This window comes from Grus americana, chromosome 10, assembly GCF_028858705.1.
Source record: "Grus americana isolate bGruAme1 chromosome 10, bGruAme1.mat, whole genome shotgun sequence".
Lineage (NCBI taxonomy): Eukaryota > Metazoa > Chordata > Aves > Gruiformes > Gruidae > Grus > Grus americana.
The window spans coordinates 21,942,893-21,961,193 of record NC_072861.1 but is presented as its reverse complement, the minus strand read 5'-3'; the positions used below and the strand labels follow the sequence as shown (position 1 = coordinate 21,961,193).

Sequence of the window (18,301 nt, the reverse complement as noted above, 5' to 3'; positions counted from 1 at the left end):
GAAGTTACTTGATAATATATTTATTAAGAGAATTCATTGCTAAACATCTGAGAGAATAAAACAATAGAGGATCTTCATACACTTTAGACACTAAACACAGCTGTCATGATTTTTTAGGTTAAAAGAAAGCAAATTGCCTGGATCTTTGTCTTGATTCTGTAGGACACTTCCAAGAACTAACTTTTAAAAATCAATTAGAAAGACAGACATCACTAAATCCAAGTATGATATGTTTTAAAAATAAATATAGAAATATGAACAAGTCTACAATTAGAATATTGCCCTGTACATTCCAAGAAATGCAGAGCTCTTGCCTTCTTTACCTGGAAAGAGAGATCTCTAAACAACAGCAAAATCAGCCATTAGGCCTAACTTTCAGATACAGTTTGGCAGCAGCGAAAGCATGCTCGACAGATACAGTTTTGGAGCATCCCTAACCCTGGTTGCGTGGGAGATTAGGTAAGCATGATTGAAGTACCAACGATTTACAAAGAATCTTGATAAAGTTCAAACAAGCTGGGGGCAAATGCCCCCAGTGATATTTTCATTAAGAAAGAATATCCAGAATCACTTAAAACCAGCAAGCACTGTAACTTAAACATCTTAACGTTTTGGTCAGTAAACGAATGTAATCCAATACAATACCAATTAGTTTATGACAAAATTTAAAACCATTTGGCACATGCTATAAAGACATTCTTCCTTAAGAGGTGAAATACATGTTTGAACAGGTACAAGCTGAGGAAATAGGACCAAAATAGCATTGTTGTTAACAGATGTACAGTACAAGATTTGCTCTTCTGTATTCAGACTCCAGCAGCATGCGTGGGTGTACTCGGTTGGTTAAGGCCTATGGTTGAACAAAGCCACCCCGCAAAATCCACCTCCTCCGCTTCAGATCTCTTAATGAAAGCATGAATCTGAGCAGAGACGAATATCGTTATTCAAGCACTTGGTCTCTAATACTTTTTAACAACATCAACTACAATAAATCCAGTTTATTTTCGGTATTCAAGTAGTTATAACATTTGGCAAGCCACAGGAAGTGACCAGGAGAGCTTTTCTGCAGGATTACTGAAATAACCAGCACATGAAATGTACACATTGCAAAGCATTCCAGAGGAATACTGCCTCCACAGTGCCTACTGCACAACACTTACACCGCAGTACACGATAAGGATGTGACTCAGCCCCTTGAGATAATACTCTAGAAAATGTCTGCCTGTGCACAGAAAGGCTTTTTGTAAGAGGGTGATTGCATTTTGCACCCTTACTGTACAGCAGGATCAGGGCAGGGAGAACTGCCCAGTACTGCAGAAAACAGAGTTTAAGTCCTAACATTACACTTAAGGCCATGAAATGATCCACTGAAACTGATACGGTCATTTCATGCAGAAAATGATGCAAGATCTGTTTATGTCTAGTAGTTCTACAGATTTTGCAAGACAAAGCTGGTAAGAGACAAATTTTATGTTTCCCAACAGATAAAAGTGTATTTAAGTAGTCCATAAGGCGTGTGGAATTTTGTTCTTTTGTCCTCTTAAAAGTAAACATCTATGTACTTTATAAACTCAAAAAAAAGAGAATTCTTTTGCGAATTAATTTAATAGCCTTAAGTCATCTACTCATGTCATTATCACATGGCAGACTCCAAAACCCACCAGTCTGGGTCTCCTTGACATTCCCTGTTCTAGGAGCATGTGAAAGCCTGAGGCCCCTTGATCTCTGGATCAGAAAAACAGCCCTCCCTCACTGGGTTTGAGCTGCTTGTGCCAGAGGCCACAAACTACACGCTTGGCCATATGCTCCGATCCTGGTCTCAGGTCAGCTGAGGAACCCAACCTGCATGGAAGAGCACTCTTAGTTCAAGTTAAGAACTTTCACTTACCATCAGCTGCTTCAAATCAGCTCTCTCAGCAGGATTTTTAATTAAACTAGGAAAACAAAAAGTGTTACACAAGTTACACACTATTATCTTTTAAAATAAAGGTCAAGTTATAGCATGTTAGTACACTGCTTTGGTCACAAGAAGATATCACTCCAGATAAAAGCATTAGGTAACATAGTGCCTCTCACACACACAGCTGGGTCTGGAAGGAATTCCCTCCTGTAGGTTTCACAGGTAGAGTTTTAGGTATGAAATCTGAGTTGTCCGATACTGTTTGGTGGGGGCAGGAGTGAGCGTCTATAACCAAGCTGGAGAGATCAAATTCCCATTTAAACAAAAAAACCTCAACACTATGAGCCACTTTATCCCTTAAGTTTTTTACCTAAGTCTTCTCAAGCTCAGTATCAAGTACGGCTATTGTGGTATTGCTCTTCCTTCTAGAAAAGAAGTAAATAAATATATGCAGCTTTTAATAAACAAACTAACTTTTCAAGCTGCAGTGAACTGCCTTCCTTAGCACTGAATATACTGGTTCAGTGCAGGTATCACTGAAGTGCAACTGGAAGAGTAAATAGATGGGAGAATGACTGGTGTGGTGAAGATGTTAGTTCAGTGAAGCACTGGGAAAGAAAAAAAGCATCTGGAGCCCACGAGACTTCTGCATTGTATGGAACAGTCACTGTGAATGCTGTGAAGGTTACCCATTTAAAGGAGGATCCTCCTTTAAAAGTGTGTTGTATGCTCAAAGTCCGTAAATACTCTGGTGTCTTCAACACTGAGAAATTACTAATTAAGTTGCACACAGAAGCAGAGATCATATCTTAAAGAGGGGAACATCTCTCAGCTTTGGGGTTCTCTGGATGCACACACTGTTGAGCTGGTGCCCGTAAAATGAGCTTTAGGCACATTAACAGTTGGAGAAAGAAGATTATGCTAACTGAAATTACTTTACATTTGCCATGACCTTCAAGCAGGGACTCAGATTGCCAAGTCATTGACACAGTAAAACAGCAGGGCTGATCCCAAATGCCTCCCTTTGCAACTCAGCCATGAAGAAAATACTCACCATTTGTTAACAAAATCTTGAAATTCAGAACCGAAAACACCATTGGGCAGTTTTGGAGGTGGCTTAAAAAATAATAAAAAATAATCAGCAGTCATTCAGCATAACTAATACATGATGACACAGAATCTACCCAGAGATCTACCAATTCCGTGTCCTCCACCTGGGTAAAGCTGTAAAGCCAAGTAACACAGCCCTGACACTGCCCAGGCTTTCTTGCAAAGCTGAGCTCTGAAGCAAATGTCAGGCAGCCTTCAGCTTCCATGCATATGAATAAAGGGTGTGCTGTCATATGATTTATAGAAGTAAAGATGCTGAGTTTATTACTGACTAGTTTTGGTTATTACTCTCACAGCTACTGGATTTGAGGTGTTTCAGTAATAAATCAGACCAGAGAGTTTCTATGGTACAGGGTGTTTGTGGATTTTTGCCTTTCTTCCCCTATACACACACCTGAAATGGGTTAAACACAGCCTTGAACAGTCATTAAACACTCAGAGCAGCTGGCAGTAATTAGCATTGTGTTATTCTCCCTACTGCTAATCTCCAGTTTGGGGAAAGGAAGATTAGTTCCATAAATATTTTGATCTAAATATTCTGTCCCAGGGAATGAGTTTGTTCAGGATCTGAATTCAAGAAGAATTCTGCTAAAGAAAGAAGAAGCTTACTATATAAGCCTGCATATTATTGTCTTGTTCTCCACGACATTTGCTATAGGATCAGGGTTAAGTTTTTATTCTTGCACCATGGGTCTTGCAAGCACTTACGCTTGGGTTACTTGTATGCACAGGGTTGAGACGTGGCCTGCACTCAGTAATTCACTGGTGTACAGGCTTTGTTGGATGTAGCAGCTCACGCTGAGGATTGCTTGCGCTGCAGCAGAGGTGACAGAAGATAAATCTTGCCAAATTCTCAACTACTGCAGCTTTTCAGTTTAAACAACTGACCTCCTCAGGGATGCTACAAGAGCAGCACCACAGTATCCTAAGTAACCCAATGCTAACTCTATTCCAAGAGTTAGTGCTGTCATACTAAAAGTATTATAGAATATGCAAAATAGGTTTGTAATGTGAGAGGAGAATTGTGCATGCAGGTGAGGAACTGCAGCGGTTTATTAGCGCGTGTACAGTAGCATGACCAATGCTAGTCTTTGCAGGGACCGAGGCACCAACTGTGCTTTTGAAATAGGTGTGCCAGGCACTTCTTATCCTTCATTCACCTGCAACAATTATGTTATCCAGCTGTTACAACAACAGCTAATGAGCTTTTTTTGTTTTGAAGGACACAAGCAGTGGAGTGATGCGAGTTTCAGTAGCCCTTGTGAAGTCACTAGAAGCAGACTATCAATTGTAAAATACCAATCTCTATTAACTAGCCTCGTAGCTCAGCTATTTGAAAGATACAGTATTATAAATGAGATTGATTGTAGGACTAAAACAAAGTAAACCCCCAGTTTTATATATGCTTGATCATACTGTTTGCTATTAACTGTCCTAACAGGTTACACGATCCAGTCTGGAAAACCCATAAACCTACCTAAAGGATGAAAAGAAATGAACTGAAAGTTTTCCCAGGAATAATTTAAAATCAAGCCAACACACATAACAAGGATGTGTCTCATACTGCAGCAATAAAAGACCAGAAGACCTGGCTTATCCTAACACTAACCCCACACCTCCTCAAATTCTGGAATGCTTTTAAACATTTACAACTGTATTAATACACGTGCAAATAGTTGATTACCTCATTGACGATGTAATCAAGAAGTTCAAAGATTGCCATTGGGGGTCTGCTGTCTGGTCCATAGGCTAAGAAGAAATTGTAGAAGTGGAAGAATACAGTGTTACTCTCCTCCCATGGTAGAAGTATTTAAGAAGCTAACAGTCATATACTCTGTTCTTACATGGTGGACTTGCTAGCACTAGGTAGATTTATATGAAAAAAAAAAAGTGGAACAGCAACAGGATAATACTTTCATGCAAGGAGACACTGTTTTCAGGTCTGATCCAAACTATGGACTTCCCTGGGAATCTTCCTACTGTACTTTGATCAGCATTGCATCATAGAGAGGTGAACCATAACAACAGACCGGGATCTTAATGGTGCTCATGAACAGCTCAGTTACAACAAAAGGATCTCTAGTTCTCTGATTCTCAAACTCAGATACCTCCTCACAGTGAGACTGAGCAAGGTGCGCAATGCAATCCCAATTTTTTGAAAGTTTAAAGCCGAACTATGCAGATCAATATCAGGTAAGGAAGAACATTAAGCTGACAGAGAAAGATCTTAGAGAAGAATTTAAGAGATTGCCATAACTTACAGCTCACTGGTCGACCAGGTGTTCTTTGCCTGGGCGAGGTCTCGGTGACTGGAGAATCTCCCTCTACTGGGCAGCCAAACATTAATTCAAGCTCCTTGGAGTCGGGAGGAGGAATCGGATATCTGCCAATAGCCATTTCTACTAGTGACAACCCCATACTCCAAATATCTGATTGCACTGAATAATGAGTTCCCTGCAGTCTTTCCGGCTACAAAAAAGAGAGAGGGGGGAGACAGTATTGTAACAAGAAAGAAAAAAAAATTGCATTCTGCAATAGCCTGGATAAAATGAGGGATGAAACCCCAACTTATTAGTATGACATGTTCCAATGAGCGACTTATTGACCTTTTCTTTAAAGGTCTCACCTGGAGGTCCAGAAGTTCCACAACCATTGCATACCACCACTGCAAATAACTTTGAGACTTCTTAAAAATGATGCTATTATGTTGCTGGTTTACTACTTTAGCATAACATCTAAATGTTGCAACTATTAAAAATGATGGGATAATTAAAGAACAAGAAAGCAAAACTAGTATGGGCAACTAAAGATTCACCTCCTTTCCCTGAGCAGCTGTTCTTAGTTTTCTGCTTTGGCAAAGAGAGGAAAGGGGATTTTATTGATTCTCTGTGGCTCCAGAAGTGACTTGGTGCTTGAGTGATAATCTTGTTATCTGTGACACTTCTCAGCTGATACTATTCTGATAGCTCCCTATAGCAGAAATGTATTTCTTACATACATGCAGACTGCAGGTTTAGATCCATATTCATGTAATTTCTAAATAAACTGTTGAGCTCTATAATCCACTGAAATGATAATAAAACATAACATACAGATCACATGATAAAGTATTATACAGGGCACAGACCTTTCCTGGAGATATAATGATTGAAAAATATATACAAGATAGGAAGACAGGCATGTTCTGCCAGCTTCACCACTTGCATGTTATGGCCTGACAAGCAAAAATGAAATACATTGAAAATTTTCTCAGGAAAAAAACAAACTAGAAAGGGACAAACACAAATTCTGGATAGATTATATACACATGGTAACATAAGCATTACAAAAACGTACAAAGGTAAGAGACTCAGCTAAAAATATATTTTGTATTATTTTTAGGATACTTGAACACTGGAAGGATACTTAGCTATGGGATTTTTGTCAGTTGAATCATGATTAAAACCATATCTAGACATCCCAATTACATTGCTCCAAAGATCCTCAGTTCTGCTCAGTGTACCCATCTTCTGTTTCTGCTTAAAGAGCTAAAACGTAAGATTAGTCCCTAACTCCTTTGGCTTAGTTTTTGTACTTGATTTATCAGTACCGTGTTAAACGCTGAAGATAGTTTCTGCAATTTTTAATACGTGAATCTCCATCATCCTTGGATCCTTGGATCAGTTTTTACTAAGACTTCTCAAAGAAAATGTTCACTTTGCTTTTCTGTTCTCTTTTTAAAATCAAACTCATATTACAAAAATAGTGCAGATTCTTGCCTGTCTATATGCGTATTCTGGAAAAAGTGTATGTAATTTGAAACTTATTCTCATAGAATATAAGAATGCAGTGTAACTAAAGTTTCTTCCCTCTGCCATAATGGGCAGCAGTTTTGTTAAATTAGTTTCAACACATTTACTGAGATTTCTCAAGTGTCCCACCTCAGCTAGTTCCAAAGCCATCTGGATAAACTAAACAATTGCTGGACAATGGATAAAAATGCCCAAACACAGAAGATACACAGTAGATTTGTGTAAAGGAAGAAGTGAGTGGATGAGAAAAAGCAGGCAACACACACAGTAGTAGTTATACAAAAATAATTAAGATCTAGAAAATACATTCAAGTTAAGCACTGTTGATTGTACACACCTTCATTTGGCAGAACAGGACATTGTTTGGCATGTAACAATTCTCTAGCTGTTAGTCGAAAAAGTATTCTAAGGAAGACACTGCAAGAAAAGGTACTTCTGACACTATCAAAAAAAATAAATAAAACCACCACCATGGCTTTGTCTGTGACATATGGCGACAGAGTAAAGCTAAATCTCAGTCTGGTAGAAACAATACATTGAGGAAAACTGAAGGCCAGTAGCACTGAGGTCTCATTCCTTCTACTAAAGGAAAAGGAAAAACCAGTAGTATGTCGAGGGCTCAGAAGAGATGCAGCTGTGAATTTTTTTGCTAATTAGCAACAGCCCCTAGATGTATGTGGGAACATAAATCACAGTTTTATTTCAAGTATGTTACCAATATTAAATGACAAAAAAAAAAGAGAACACTGTCTCCGACACTGAAATGCAGGTCCAATGCTAAGCAGAAGCAGCATTATTATGCTTTTTTCCTGTAAGTTTAAGCCCACGCAGTTTCAATCCTACAGCAGAATCTCTGAACACTCTGATTGTACAAGTTAATTGGTTGTATGCTGAACAAGGTGAGTACATTAGAATAAAGAGATCTGTTATTTCCATCAACTGTGACTTTCACATAATGCAAAGAGTTCCTCTGAAGAGCCAGTTTCAAGGTATTCCTCATACACGGGAATAAAGAACACACTGTAAAGAGTCTCAGATTAGCTGCTGTGGCCTTGTCCACACCAGCCACTCCCATGCTTTCTCTTGTTGCTGCAGCTGTGCTGGGTTCCTGGGAGCAATCACAACAGAATCACTAGCGAGGCAGCAGCTTGCCTGTGTGACTGCAACAAAATGCTGGAGTGGAAAGAGAACCACACTTAATAAGGAAAGTAAACTATTAATACCATTGTTTTTTTCCTGAAGACACACGTACACAAAACCCAAATGTGTTAACCGACTGGATTCTGCGATGTAGATGCAATTGCGTCTCTTGTCATGTTATATAATATTCCATATTGCTTGGCTTTTCTAGCAACAGTTATTTCTCCACACACAATCCGAAAGGATACTGGAATATTCCTGGAATGCAGGAAGCACTAAACTATGAGCGGCAGTAGTAACAGCAATAGTTGGTTTCTTGTTTGATTACTGGAATTGTGATAACTCTTACCATAACGTATAGTAAACTCAAAGCTATAAAATCTGTACTTACAGACATGTAGGAGCGTGTGCCAACAAACGAGTTTGCCATAGAATCTATCAGTTGTCCACTGACACCAAAATCACAAAGCTTGATTTCACCTCTAGAGTTTACCAAAATGTTAGATGGTTTAACATCTGGAAAAAAATGAATTGATGATTTATATTTATAATAGATAAAATGGGAAATTTGACAATGAAAGTAACATGAAAGGTGATAATTACCACATGCGTCCTTTTGTTTCCCTTCTAACTACAACACAGTTCTATCCCTTCTCTGGGAATACACAGAGAAGAGATTTGGTTCCCTACCCAGGCCCATTTCACAGGCTCCTTATTTAAATACAGATAAACAAAAAGAAATTTTTTAAGCTACAAGTGCAAAAAGGCTGTTAGTTTTAAGTTTCAATTTCACCCTGTTTCTTGGCTTTCAAATATTAAGTTTGGATATCTGCATCCTCCTTGCAATAACTAACATTTGAGATAAAGAAGAGTTATGCTTTCAAATCTAATTACCTTCTTTTGCCTAGAAATAATCAGTAAAGAGGCCCTACGTATTTATTTTTACAAAGGTCAATGAACTAGAGCAGCCACACCATCATCTTTAACTTCGCACCTCTGTATGTAGGTAAGCATAAATCATCCTATAGCAAAACAGTTCTTGGGGTGGTCTTGTTTTTGTTTGTTGTTGTCAGGGGTTTTTTTTAAAAGCTCTGAAAAAAATTATCCTACTATTGAAAAGCTGCATTTAAAATGCTTTGAGATTGTTCATCTGTGATAGAACCCCCTTATGATTTTGAATTCCTCACTTTTCCTAAATGGAAATTTAATAAGGGTCACTGGTAGCTAAGCAACTAATAACAGCTATTTGTGAATGCAAAGGTACAGAGAACAATTGTTCAGTATTTCTTTTATAGCTGTAAGAAGATTTTTTTTAATATATCTTGCTGCTTAGCTGGTCATTACTAATGCATTATTGAGATAAGTAATCAACAGCTCACATTTGCAAGTAATGCTCCAGAAAAAAGGGTACTATAAATTGGTTTTGAAGAAAGATCAGCTCAGCTTATCAGAATTTCACTTTAGATTCAAGAGCAGATCCAGAAGTCTATAGTATATTTTCATTCGCTTTTCACTTTTAAACACAAATATATTCCAGGTAGCTTTCCTTTCAGTGACTGAGGAACTGACCTTAGTTTGTGATGTCAACGAGATGTCACTGGAAAGATGATACTAAAGTACCTCCTCATCACTGGAAAAAGATCTCCATGCAGAAGGTTATGCCCCACTGAACAAGATCCATGGAGATTGGAAAGTAAGACAAAACTGTATTTTAGCTGTTTCTTCCCCCAGCCCTCTTTTAAAGAGCAAAACAGCGCAAAAAAGTTACCACTTTTGGAAATTGTGGCTAGATTTTCTGGATGCTGATATCACCTTTCTAGGTAACTGAAACTGTCCAGGCACACTGGAAACAGCATTTTGTGCTGATTTGTGTATACACAAGTTCTTCTAGGCTCACCTACAGGACAGCAAGCCTACAGCTTGTCCACTTTGCTTGGAGCAAGCATCAGCCTGTAGAAAATCCACACAGTGATCCAATACAAACTATTCCCTAGTCTTAGCACAGAGGAAATTGTGCCTGTGTACATCTTTCCACTGCAAAGAAAATCCCAGCTGCTTTTGCCAGGTAGTCTTCCTCCTCATGGAGGGGGGAGGATATGGGCATGTATTTTGTGTGTACTACTTTTAATTCCCCATCCCTAGAAAAGCAACTGGTTTGTAAACATTGCTGCTCTCAGTAGACTTTCCTCCTCTAAGATCAGCAGAGGTACTGGGCAGTTTGTGGAGCTGTGTACCAGGCAGAAGGTTAGACACTGGTTAACTCAGAGCAGGGCTTCAGTAAAGAGATTTTAGAGGCTTTCTGGGCAGACAGCTGAATCTTCTGCTACTTCTACCTCCTTTGTGCAAGTTTTGACTACTTGTAGAGATCTCACCACAAGTACAGTTCACAATGAAAGGGAAGAATCCAGTCTAGGAGCTTGACCTGGTATCAGTTTAAAACTCCAGCAGGGAAAAAAACAACAAACCCAAACGAACAGAAGACCACCAAACGAAGCAGATGGTGGTGCAGTGAAGCAGGCAGCAGAGATTAGAGATTCCCAGCTACACAGGAATCTTCACCTGAAGTTCTGCGTAAAAGCAAGGTGGAAAAAACAATGTTTGCAAAATATGTTGGAAGCACTGCAGAGCCAGAACAAATTATAGATACAGCCTTTAGGTTTGTACTGCTTATCTATGCACATCTACTAGTTCAATTCAGAACAAAGACATAAATCCTCGCTTATCTCTACAGCTCATGAATACTTCATGATCCTAATTAAATGGCAACAAACAACATTAGCATTTCACTGTCAGTGAACCAAACAACATTCTCTTTATAAGCATCTTACATGCTCTAGAATCCACCTGGTCTTTTGAAGACTTAACTTTTACCTTCAGTGTTTCTCTAGCTGGTAATACCCCATCATACCTTTCTTACGGCAGCCCAGCAAGCCATTACTCCTCACTGGCATTTTATATAAAGCTTGCCTTTCCCTGAGCATATTCATTTTTCTTGCAAGGCACCTAGCATGATCGGAGTGCAATGTTTGGAAGGCTGCTGTCTTTCCACCCCTCTAAATGTAGCACGCTATGCTATTTTAACTCCAGAGCATCTGAGCACTTAAGCAGTTTCTCTGGAAACCAAAGATCTGTATTGCCAAATGGAACAGGAATGCTAAGGCATCCTTCAAAATGTACGCTGTAACTTGCAAGAAATGGACAAATCTAGAAAGGAAGATCAAGTGTGCTACATTAGTGAAGTATTTAAGTTTTAAAGAAAGTGAAAGGTCATTTCATGTATCATCCCAGAAACTGAGCTGTGCAATTCTAGAGAAGTCATCAGCCAGTCCAGAGGGATAGATACATGACACTGAAAAGGGAGCTAGTTAATATGGAGAAGTTTCCAGGATTTACAGGATGTCTTGTAATCTCTGCAAGAGGTATGCGTCCCTGCCTGAGCCCTGCTCTCCCCCACAGGCACAAACCTAGTTCACTCTGAAAGAAAGGTGGCCTTGGACATTATCGTAACACCATCGGGCAAGAGTTTATTCTGTACAGAAGTTAACAAGTAGGCAGACACTTCAGAACATATTTGTCTTGCAGCATATTATTGGTTTCTTTCAATCAATTTCAATTTCCAGGGGCAGGTTCTCATAAGAATAATCTAGAAAGTAACACACTAGAATTGAGCATTGACAGCATCCCTGCTGTGTGGCACCTCCTACTCTGGGGCTGCTGGCTACAACTGGAGTTCAGAAATCTTACAAAGTACTCCCTATGCAAGAGACCTTCCAGAGAGAATTACACTCCAGACTGTGCTCAGAAAAAAACTAAAATTTATGTTCTGATTAAAGGATTTTTATTCATCCAGAAATAAAACACAGCAAAAACCCCTCAAAACGTTTGTGTGTCTTAACAACCTGCAGCAATATGCTTTGTAATTAGTTACAGGGCATTTCTTTCCTTGTCATTTAGTGTCGTCTTGTATTAACCACAAAGGTAAATAGGATCATAGAAGCAGCATTTTCTATACCATTCCCTGTTATAAATATCTTTATTTAACAGAATAGGAGATATTAGAGAATATCTACTATAGTCACACTCCTTGCCCCTTCCTTTTCTGTGCCTGCTTTGTATCCTACCAGTTTGTCTTTCAGAAGTTTTGCAATTTCTATCATGTCTTTTCAGAGAGGACCAAAACAAAGCATGGCATTCCAGATGAGGTAGGTAACAAGTCTATAAAAAAAGACTGTATTTTTCCGTTCCTTCCTTAATAAGCCCTAATGACTTCTTTCTTGAGGTGTCTGTAACAACAAGCAAATACTTTTCCCCAGAGGTCACAGTTAGTCCAGGATACATCTGTGCATGGAAGCAGTTTAAGTTAAACCTCACGTTGAGCAGCTACCATGCTCCATTTGGATTTTGCAGCCCTTTATGTCTGTCATTACTTCTCCATCAATCTGAGTAAATATATCACTGACGAGTTTTGCCGATTTATTTTTTATTCTTTTCTTTCAGGTCAACATTATTGTTCATCTAACAGCAGCCTCTTGCATTCAGAATGCCACGTGCTAACTTCTACCAATCATTATGGAAAAACAAACATCTTCTAGTATCTTTACTCTGAAAGACGCTCCTGTGAATTTTTGCTCTGTGGTGATGTTTTAAGTCCTTTGTTTTACTGCCCCACAATAATACCGAAACCTCAGTTGCAGTAACCATCCTCAACTGCTATCAAACTATACCAACACACAGACCTTCAACACTCTCTACCCAAAGCAAGTACTCAATCTCTCATCTTAAAAAAATAGTACTTTCATGAGGTTGCATAGCCAAGAAAAATAGGAGGTTTTAAACTGTTCTGTATGCACTTAGTCTATTGAACCGTTCATTAGAACACTGAAAGCTAGACAAATGAAGCATTACCTGAAGCTCCTGGCAACTTGATTTAAACTGATTTTTCTTCCCCAGATTTATATGCAGTGCAACAAAAACTGTGACATGAACACTTGATTTATAAAATATACATTAACGGGTAAGACTAGTCAAGAAACAAAAAACCAAGCTGGATGCCTATGAGCGTCAAAGGAGGGATCTCATACACAGATTTCTCCCCACCCCTCATCTTAGTTTGTAGCCTTATACTGCATAAAAAAAACCAACCACCAAACCCCAAGGAAAAATACTGAGAATGGGCTGTTTATTTGCTGAGTAGGCAATATAGCTGTTTTGATGTGAAACAGCTGCTTTTTTAAAATAAAAGATCTAAGCTCACATTTTGCATCTTACTGTTAGAAGATGTTTTATAGCATCACACTTCTACTTTTCCTGGCAATGGCCAGGTCAACATTACAAACTGCTGCTGCTATTGCAGTGCCACACACAAGTAATAAAACACAGTAATGGAATAAATTCCTCCCTGAAAATGAGTTGTCACAAGCCCTGCTCTCTTTAGATTCAAGAAGAAATTTTTTGGCCTTATGTTGCTATGTACTTACGTTTACTGCGGACATCTATTAGTTTTTCAGTCTCACCACAACACAAAACCAGCAGAACTTACTAAACCAAGCCCATCACTTGCACACATTTTTCCCAGGGACAGGATGAGTGAGAACCAACAGTACATGTCAGATCTTGGTCACACTATGTCAGCGCAGTGCTAAGTAATCACTGAGGGCAAGCTATAGGGGCTAGAGAAAGCAAACCACAAAAACCTCCAATTACTATAGCCGTGTCACCACAATAATGCTGACCCAATTATATCAAGAGAAATGTGCTTTTACTAGTGTGTCCTGGTTTTAGCTGAGAGGGTTGATTTTCTTCATAGTAGCTAGTGTGGGGATATGTTTTGGATTTGTGCTGGAGACAGTGTTGATAATATAGAGATGTTTTTGTTCTATGGACTTATTGTTGAGCAGTATTTACACGGGGCCAAGGCCTTTTCTGCTTCTTGCACTGCCCTGCCAGCGGGATGGCTGGGGGTGCATAAGAAGTTGGGAGGAGACACAGACAGGACAGGTGACCCAAACTGACCAAAGGAATATTCCATACCATATGACATCATGCTCAGTTTATAAGGAGCTTGGGGGAAGGGGGGGGGGGGGGGGTGTTGCGGCGGCGGTGTTCGGAGCGATGGCGTTTGTCTTCCCAAGTAACCGTTATGCATGACAGAGCCCTGCTTTCCTGGAGATGGCTGAACACCTGCCTGCCCATGGGAAGTGGTGAATGAATTCCTTGCTTTGCTTGTGCACACGGCTTTTGCTTTACCTATTAAAATGTCTTTATCATCTCAACCCACGAGTTTTCTCACTTTAACTTTTCCAATTCTCTCCCCCATCCCGATGGGGGGGGGGGGAGCAAGTGAGCAGCTGCGTGGTGCTTAGCTGCCAGCTGGGGTAAAACCACAACATAGTGCTATTTATTTCACCTGGGATTCAAGAAAGATGACTGGAAAAGTGTAACTTTGCCAGAAGAAGCTTCACCTGCACTACAAGGGTTTTCCCAGTGTAACATACTGCCATTCTTACACTACAGACCTGGCTTCATTTTGGCTTCACTAGGAGGCATCCTTAACCCAGAGCCATATGACTCCAAGAGTTCTTAACACACAAGAAATTAAAAAAGCCTAAGAAAGAAAATAAAATTATAATGTAAGAAGCTTTTTTTTTTTCATTACAGAAAGGCCAAGCATCTAATATATTAAAGAGCAGAGAAGTCAGTACATTTACAGTGGTATTCTTGCATTTTGAAGCCATATTTAACAGACATGCATTATCTAAGCATGTTCTGACAACACTAAACCCTACCAACACCACTCTACGTACTTTTCACATATTAAATTTTTCCCACATGCCAGTCCCTCCTTAATCACAGAGTACCACACAACAGTACAGCCAGTATACTGCTGAGCATCAGCCAACCTCCAGAAGAGAACTTCACACTGCGGGACGGCATCTTGCTCACATATCTGACATGCAGGAGGCTGAACCAGGGCCCTCCCCAATGAAGATAAGCTGTAACAGCTCAGACTAGCATGCCAGCTTACACGAGGTCTAATTTACATATGGCAGTCTACAAATAGCGCACAAAGGGCAACCTGTAACACAGACAGACTGGTGGACAGTATCAAAGGCAGAAGCCAGCAAATTTGGCTCCATATATTGAGAGACAGAAACATTGTTCTGACTGGTTTTCCTTTTAGCTGCTAACACCAGCCCTGATCAACTTCCAAAACATCATTAACTCCCACTTTATAAGCCATCGCACATTTCAATGAGAGCTTCCACAAAAAGTGTACAAGGTCATGATGTTGTCAGAGCATACAGCATGAAAACTGAGCTGAAAAAAACCCCCACAATTTGTACATGGAATTTTACACTGCAGGGCACATTCAATCCAGTAACATTGGAAGCAATGTAGGAGAGGAACTTTTCTTGGTCCATGCATTTGAAGTGTAATCTCTGATGTAGCCAATACTGTGAGGTTAAGCTGCACTTAAAGGGCTTTATTTTGGATTTATCGGATTTACAGATAGGAAAACTGAAAAAAATTTGCTGTCTCAGCAGTCAGTTGAGCAAGAACAACCTAAAAAACCCCCAAGCAATCAACATGGTAACAAACCCCTGCTGCGGCTGAATTGAGAACTACGAAATACAACAGTCACTCTTCCAGCATGCCCTAAAATAAGATGATCTCTTTCCCAGCAGTCTTCCTTATGCTCTGAACAGAGACAAATGACTTTGCAACTACCATCAGAAATCTTTACAGAGTCTAACTCCAGCCTCCTTTCTCCAGAAGAGAGCTATATTTGATTAAGAAAAAAACCAAAACAGAAACATGTAATAAACAGTCTACTTGATGTGTAAGGTGATCCTACCACAGATCGCATAAACTAGGATTGTTAATTACTTTTTTGTCTGGCCAACAAGTGTAAACTCAGTCATATATTAGTGTCTGATGAAGATATTTTTATATTCTGAAGATTGATCTCATATGGTACAAAACTCAAACAGTTGGCATAGTTTGTACATATTGCATGATCACTGCAATGAATAGTGCCATTCAAACAAAAACATGAAATGCTCCATCTCCAGTCTTGTATTTACACTCACATCAGGAATAAAGGAATTTATTACTTTACCAGATCAAGTGTCATTTTTGTTTAATGGAAAATGCAACAGATTTATGAAAGAGCTGGATTATAAAAAGGGCAACTATAAGCTTAAAAAAAAAAACAATGCAGGACACTTATTTTACAGTAAAGTAACTAAAAGCCCCGGGAGTGTAGAGCAGCACTCATTTTACATAGCTTCACTGTGTTTTTAAAATAGTTTAAGTATAAAAAAGATGCAATTTTCTATGATAGATGTCTATAAATAGCATGTGAATGTAAGAGAGCTGGTAGAAATAGCTACTTTCTTTTAAAAGTTTTAATAGCAATACTAAGTGTTGAACTGTCAAATTAATTTTACATCAGAGGTTTTAATTGTGATTCTCTCCAAAGATTTTGTTGTCACACTTAATAGATCTGTTACTATCAAAAGACTAGCAGTTACAATGAAGAAATAGATGCAGTGGGACAATGCTTTTTAATAGAGAGTTTTCTTCATAGCGTTAATTATACCATTACAAAACCCCATTCATAGGTATCTTAACTGTCTTCGCCTTCTCCTTCTCTGTTGAGTACAGGAATAGGAACTATATGAAGATCTCACCTCCATGCACGTTGCCTCATTTTAAGTGCTGACATTTCTAAGATACTGCCCACAACTATACCAGACAGGGAATATCTTCACTGCAGCTACACTAGGCAATGGTTAACTTGGCCCATGGGCCACTGCTGCAGGCAGAAATGTGAGAGCGTCTTCAGAGCACAGCACTGCCCAAGACCACAGCCTCTACGTGTCTGAGTGTACCTAAAAGTTTATCATGTACTTTGTGTTGAAAAAGTGTTCTTCTCTTCCCATAAAATGCAGGAAGACTTATTTGGTATTGAAGGAAAACAGAGACTGACTCACTCGGGTCCTTCAACATATTCCTATCTTCACTGCAAAGGGAGTGCTTCTGGTCTCGAGTTAGATTCCCAGCTCTAGCACATACTCCCAACTGGCCAAGTCACTCTGGCAGCAAGCGGTTTCAAACACAGAAATTCTGTGTGCGCATGTAATACAAGCATACCTGGTTTAAGCAGGGATTATAAACCCAGATAAACTGCAGTAAGAGAGCAGAAGTTGAAGATATATGATAGCCATATTAAGGGATTTGGATTAAGAAAAGTTTGCCTTACACTACCCAAGAAAAACCCTCTGAACCAAAGTCATATTGAACCATAAAGAACCAGTCACAGAAAAGCATTTGTTTTAAACTTGAATAAAAATTATACTCAAAGATACAATGTAAAATTCTCACCTCTGTGCATTATTTTATGCTTTTCTCTCAGATATGTGAGTCCTTTTATTACCTAAAGACAAGAAAAAATTAATTTATGAAACAGAAGAGATAATTGCATGCTTTGTCCGTACAAGAATTCCCACTGAATGCAACACAACAGAAATCCCAAACTGTAATCACTGCAAATCAATATTTTGTTTTAATTTTACCTCCAGCTCAGACTAGAAAACCAGAGTCAACCAACCCCTTACTGGAAGTTTTGCATACAGAGCTTGTTGCACAATAGATATGAAACAGTAACATTCAACATTTTTTTAATGAAGTGTTAATTCTGTTCTTATCCAGAAGCATCAGCTGATACAAAAGCAGAAAAACCAAAGCAAACACAATAGAATGTGTTACTCATCCCAATACTCTCAGCTACCAAATAATGACATGTTCAAGGCTGCTTTTTAAAAGAAAACAGACTTAAAAACCTGGTAATATTTCTCTCCCACATCCTTCAGTCCTGAAGTGGTGGCTTCCTGCATCTGGCATTACCACACAGACACAAGCGTACCCACTTCCAGCCTTCGCGAGCTATGAACACACTTACCGCAATGCTAACTTTGCCCAGTATCTGCTCTGGAATTCTTCCAGCCTTTTTCAGTACTTGATCCAAGGAGCCGCCATCCTAATAACAAATGTTTGAATAGTCGAGCTTTAATCAAATTACTCTAAAACATTTTAAACAGGACTGTACTCTGAAGCCTAAATTTGGTGAGAAAAAAATATTGCTTTTCATGTTTCATTTAACATTGTCATGGTGCCTATCTGAAAAAATAAATCATTTCTCTGTAGGAATTAGTTTTATTAGGCCAGTAACAACATCCACTCAAACCCTTCACACAATGATCTTCCTTACTAGCATTTCCATGGTTTGGCTCTTGTTAAGGAAGTACTGGCCACAAATAGCCATCAACAAAGTATTAGGAATTTTACAGATTTCTGT

At 39.1% G+C, this 18,301-nt stretch overlaps 1 protein-coding gene across 1 annotated transcript in view; it reads right to left on the bottom strand.

Moving 5' to 3' along the window:
* Positions 1 to 4: 4 nt before the first annotated feature.
* The window catches only part of MAP2K1 (mitogen-activated protein kinase kinase 1), a 41,482-nt gene continuing 23,185 nt past the window's right edge, over positions 5 to 18,301 (bottom strand). Inside the window, exons 4-11 of the mRNA XM_054836619.1 lie at positions 17,906 to 17,983; positions 17,329 to 17,380; positions 8,333 to 8,457; positions 5,272 to 5,479; positions 4,695 to 4,759; positions 2,955 to 3,016; positions 1,889 to 1,934; positions 5 to 920 (exon numbers count right to left, since the gene is read on the bottom strand). Of these exons, the coding sequence (XP_054692594.1) occupies positions 807 to 920; positions 1,889 to 1,934; positions 2,955 to 3,016; positions 4,695 to 4,759; positions 5,272 to 5,479; positions 8,333 to 8,457; positions 17,329 to 17,380; positions 17,906 to 17,983 (750 nt within the window). The 3' untranslated portion in view covers positions 5 to 806. The remainder of the gene's footprint in view (positions 921 to 1,888; positions 1,935 to 2,954; positions 3,017 to 4,694; positions 4,760 to 5,271; positions 5,480 to 8,332; positions 8,458 to 17,328; positions 17,381 to 17,905; positions 17,984 to 18,301) is intronic.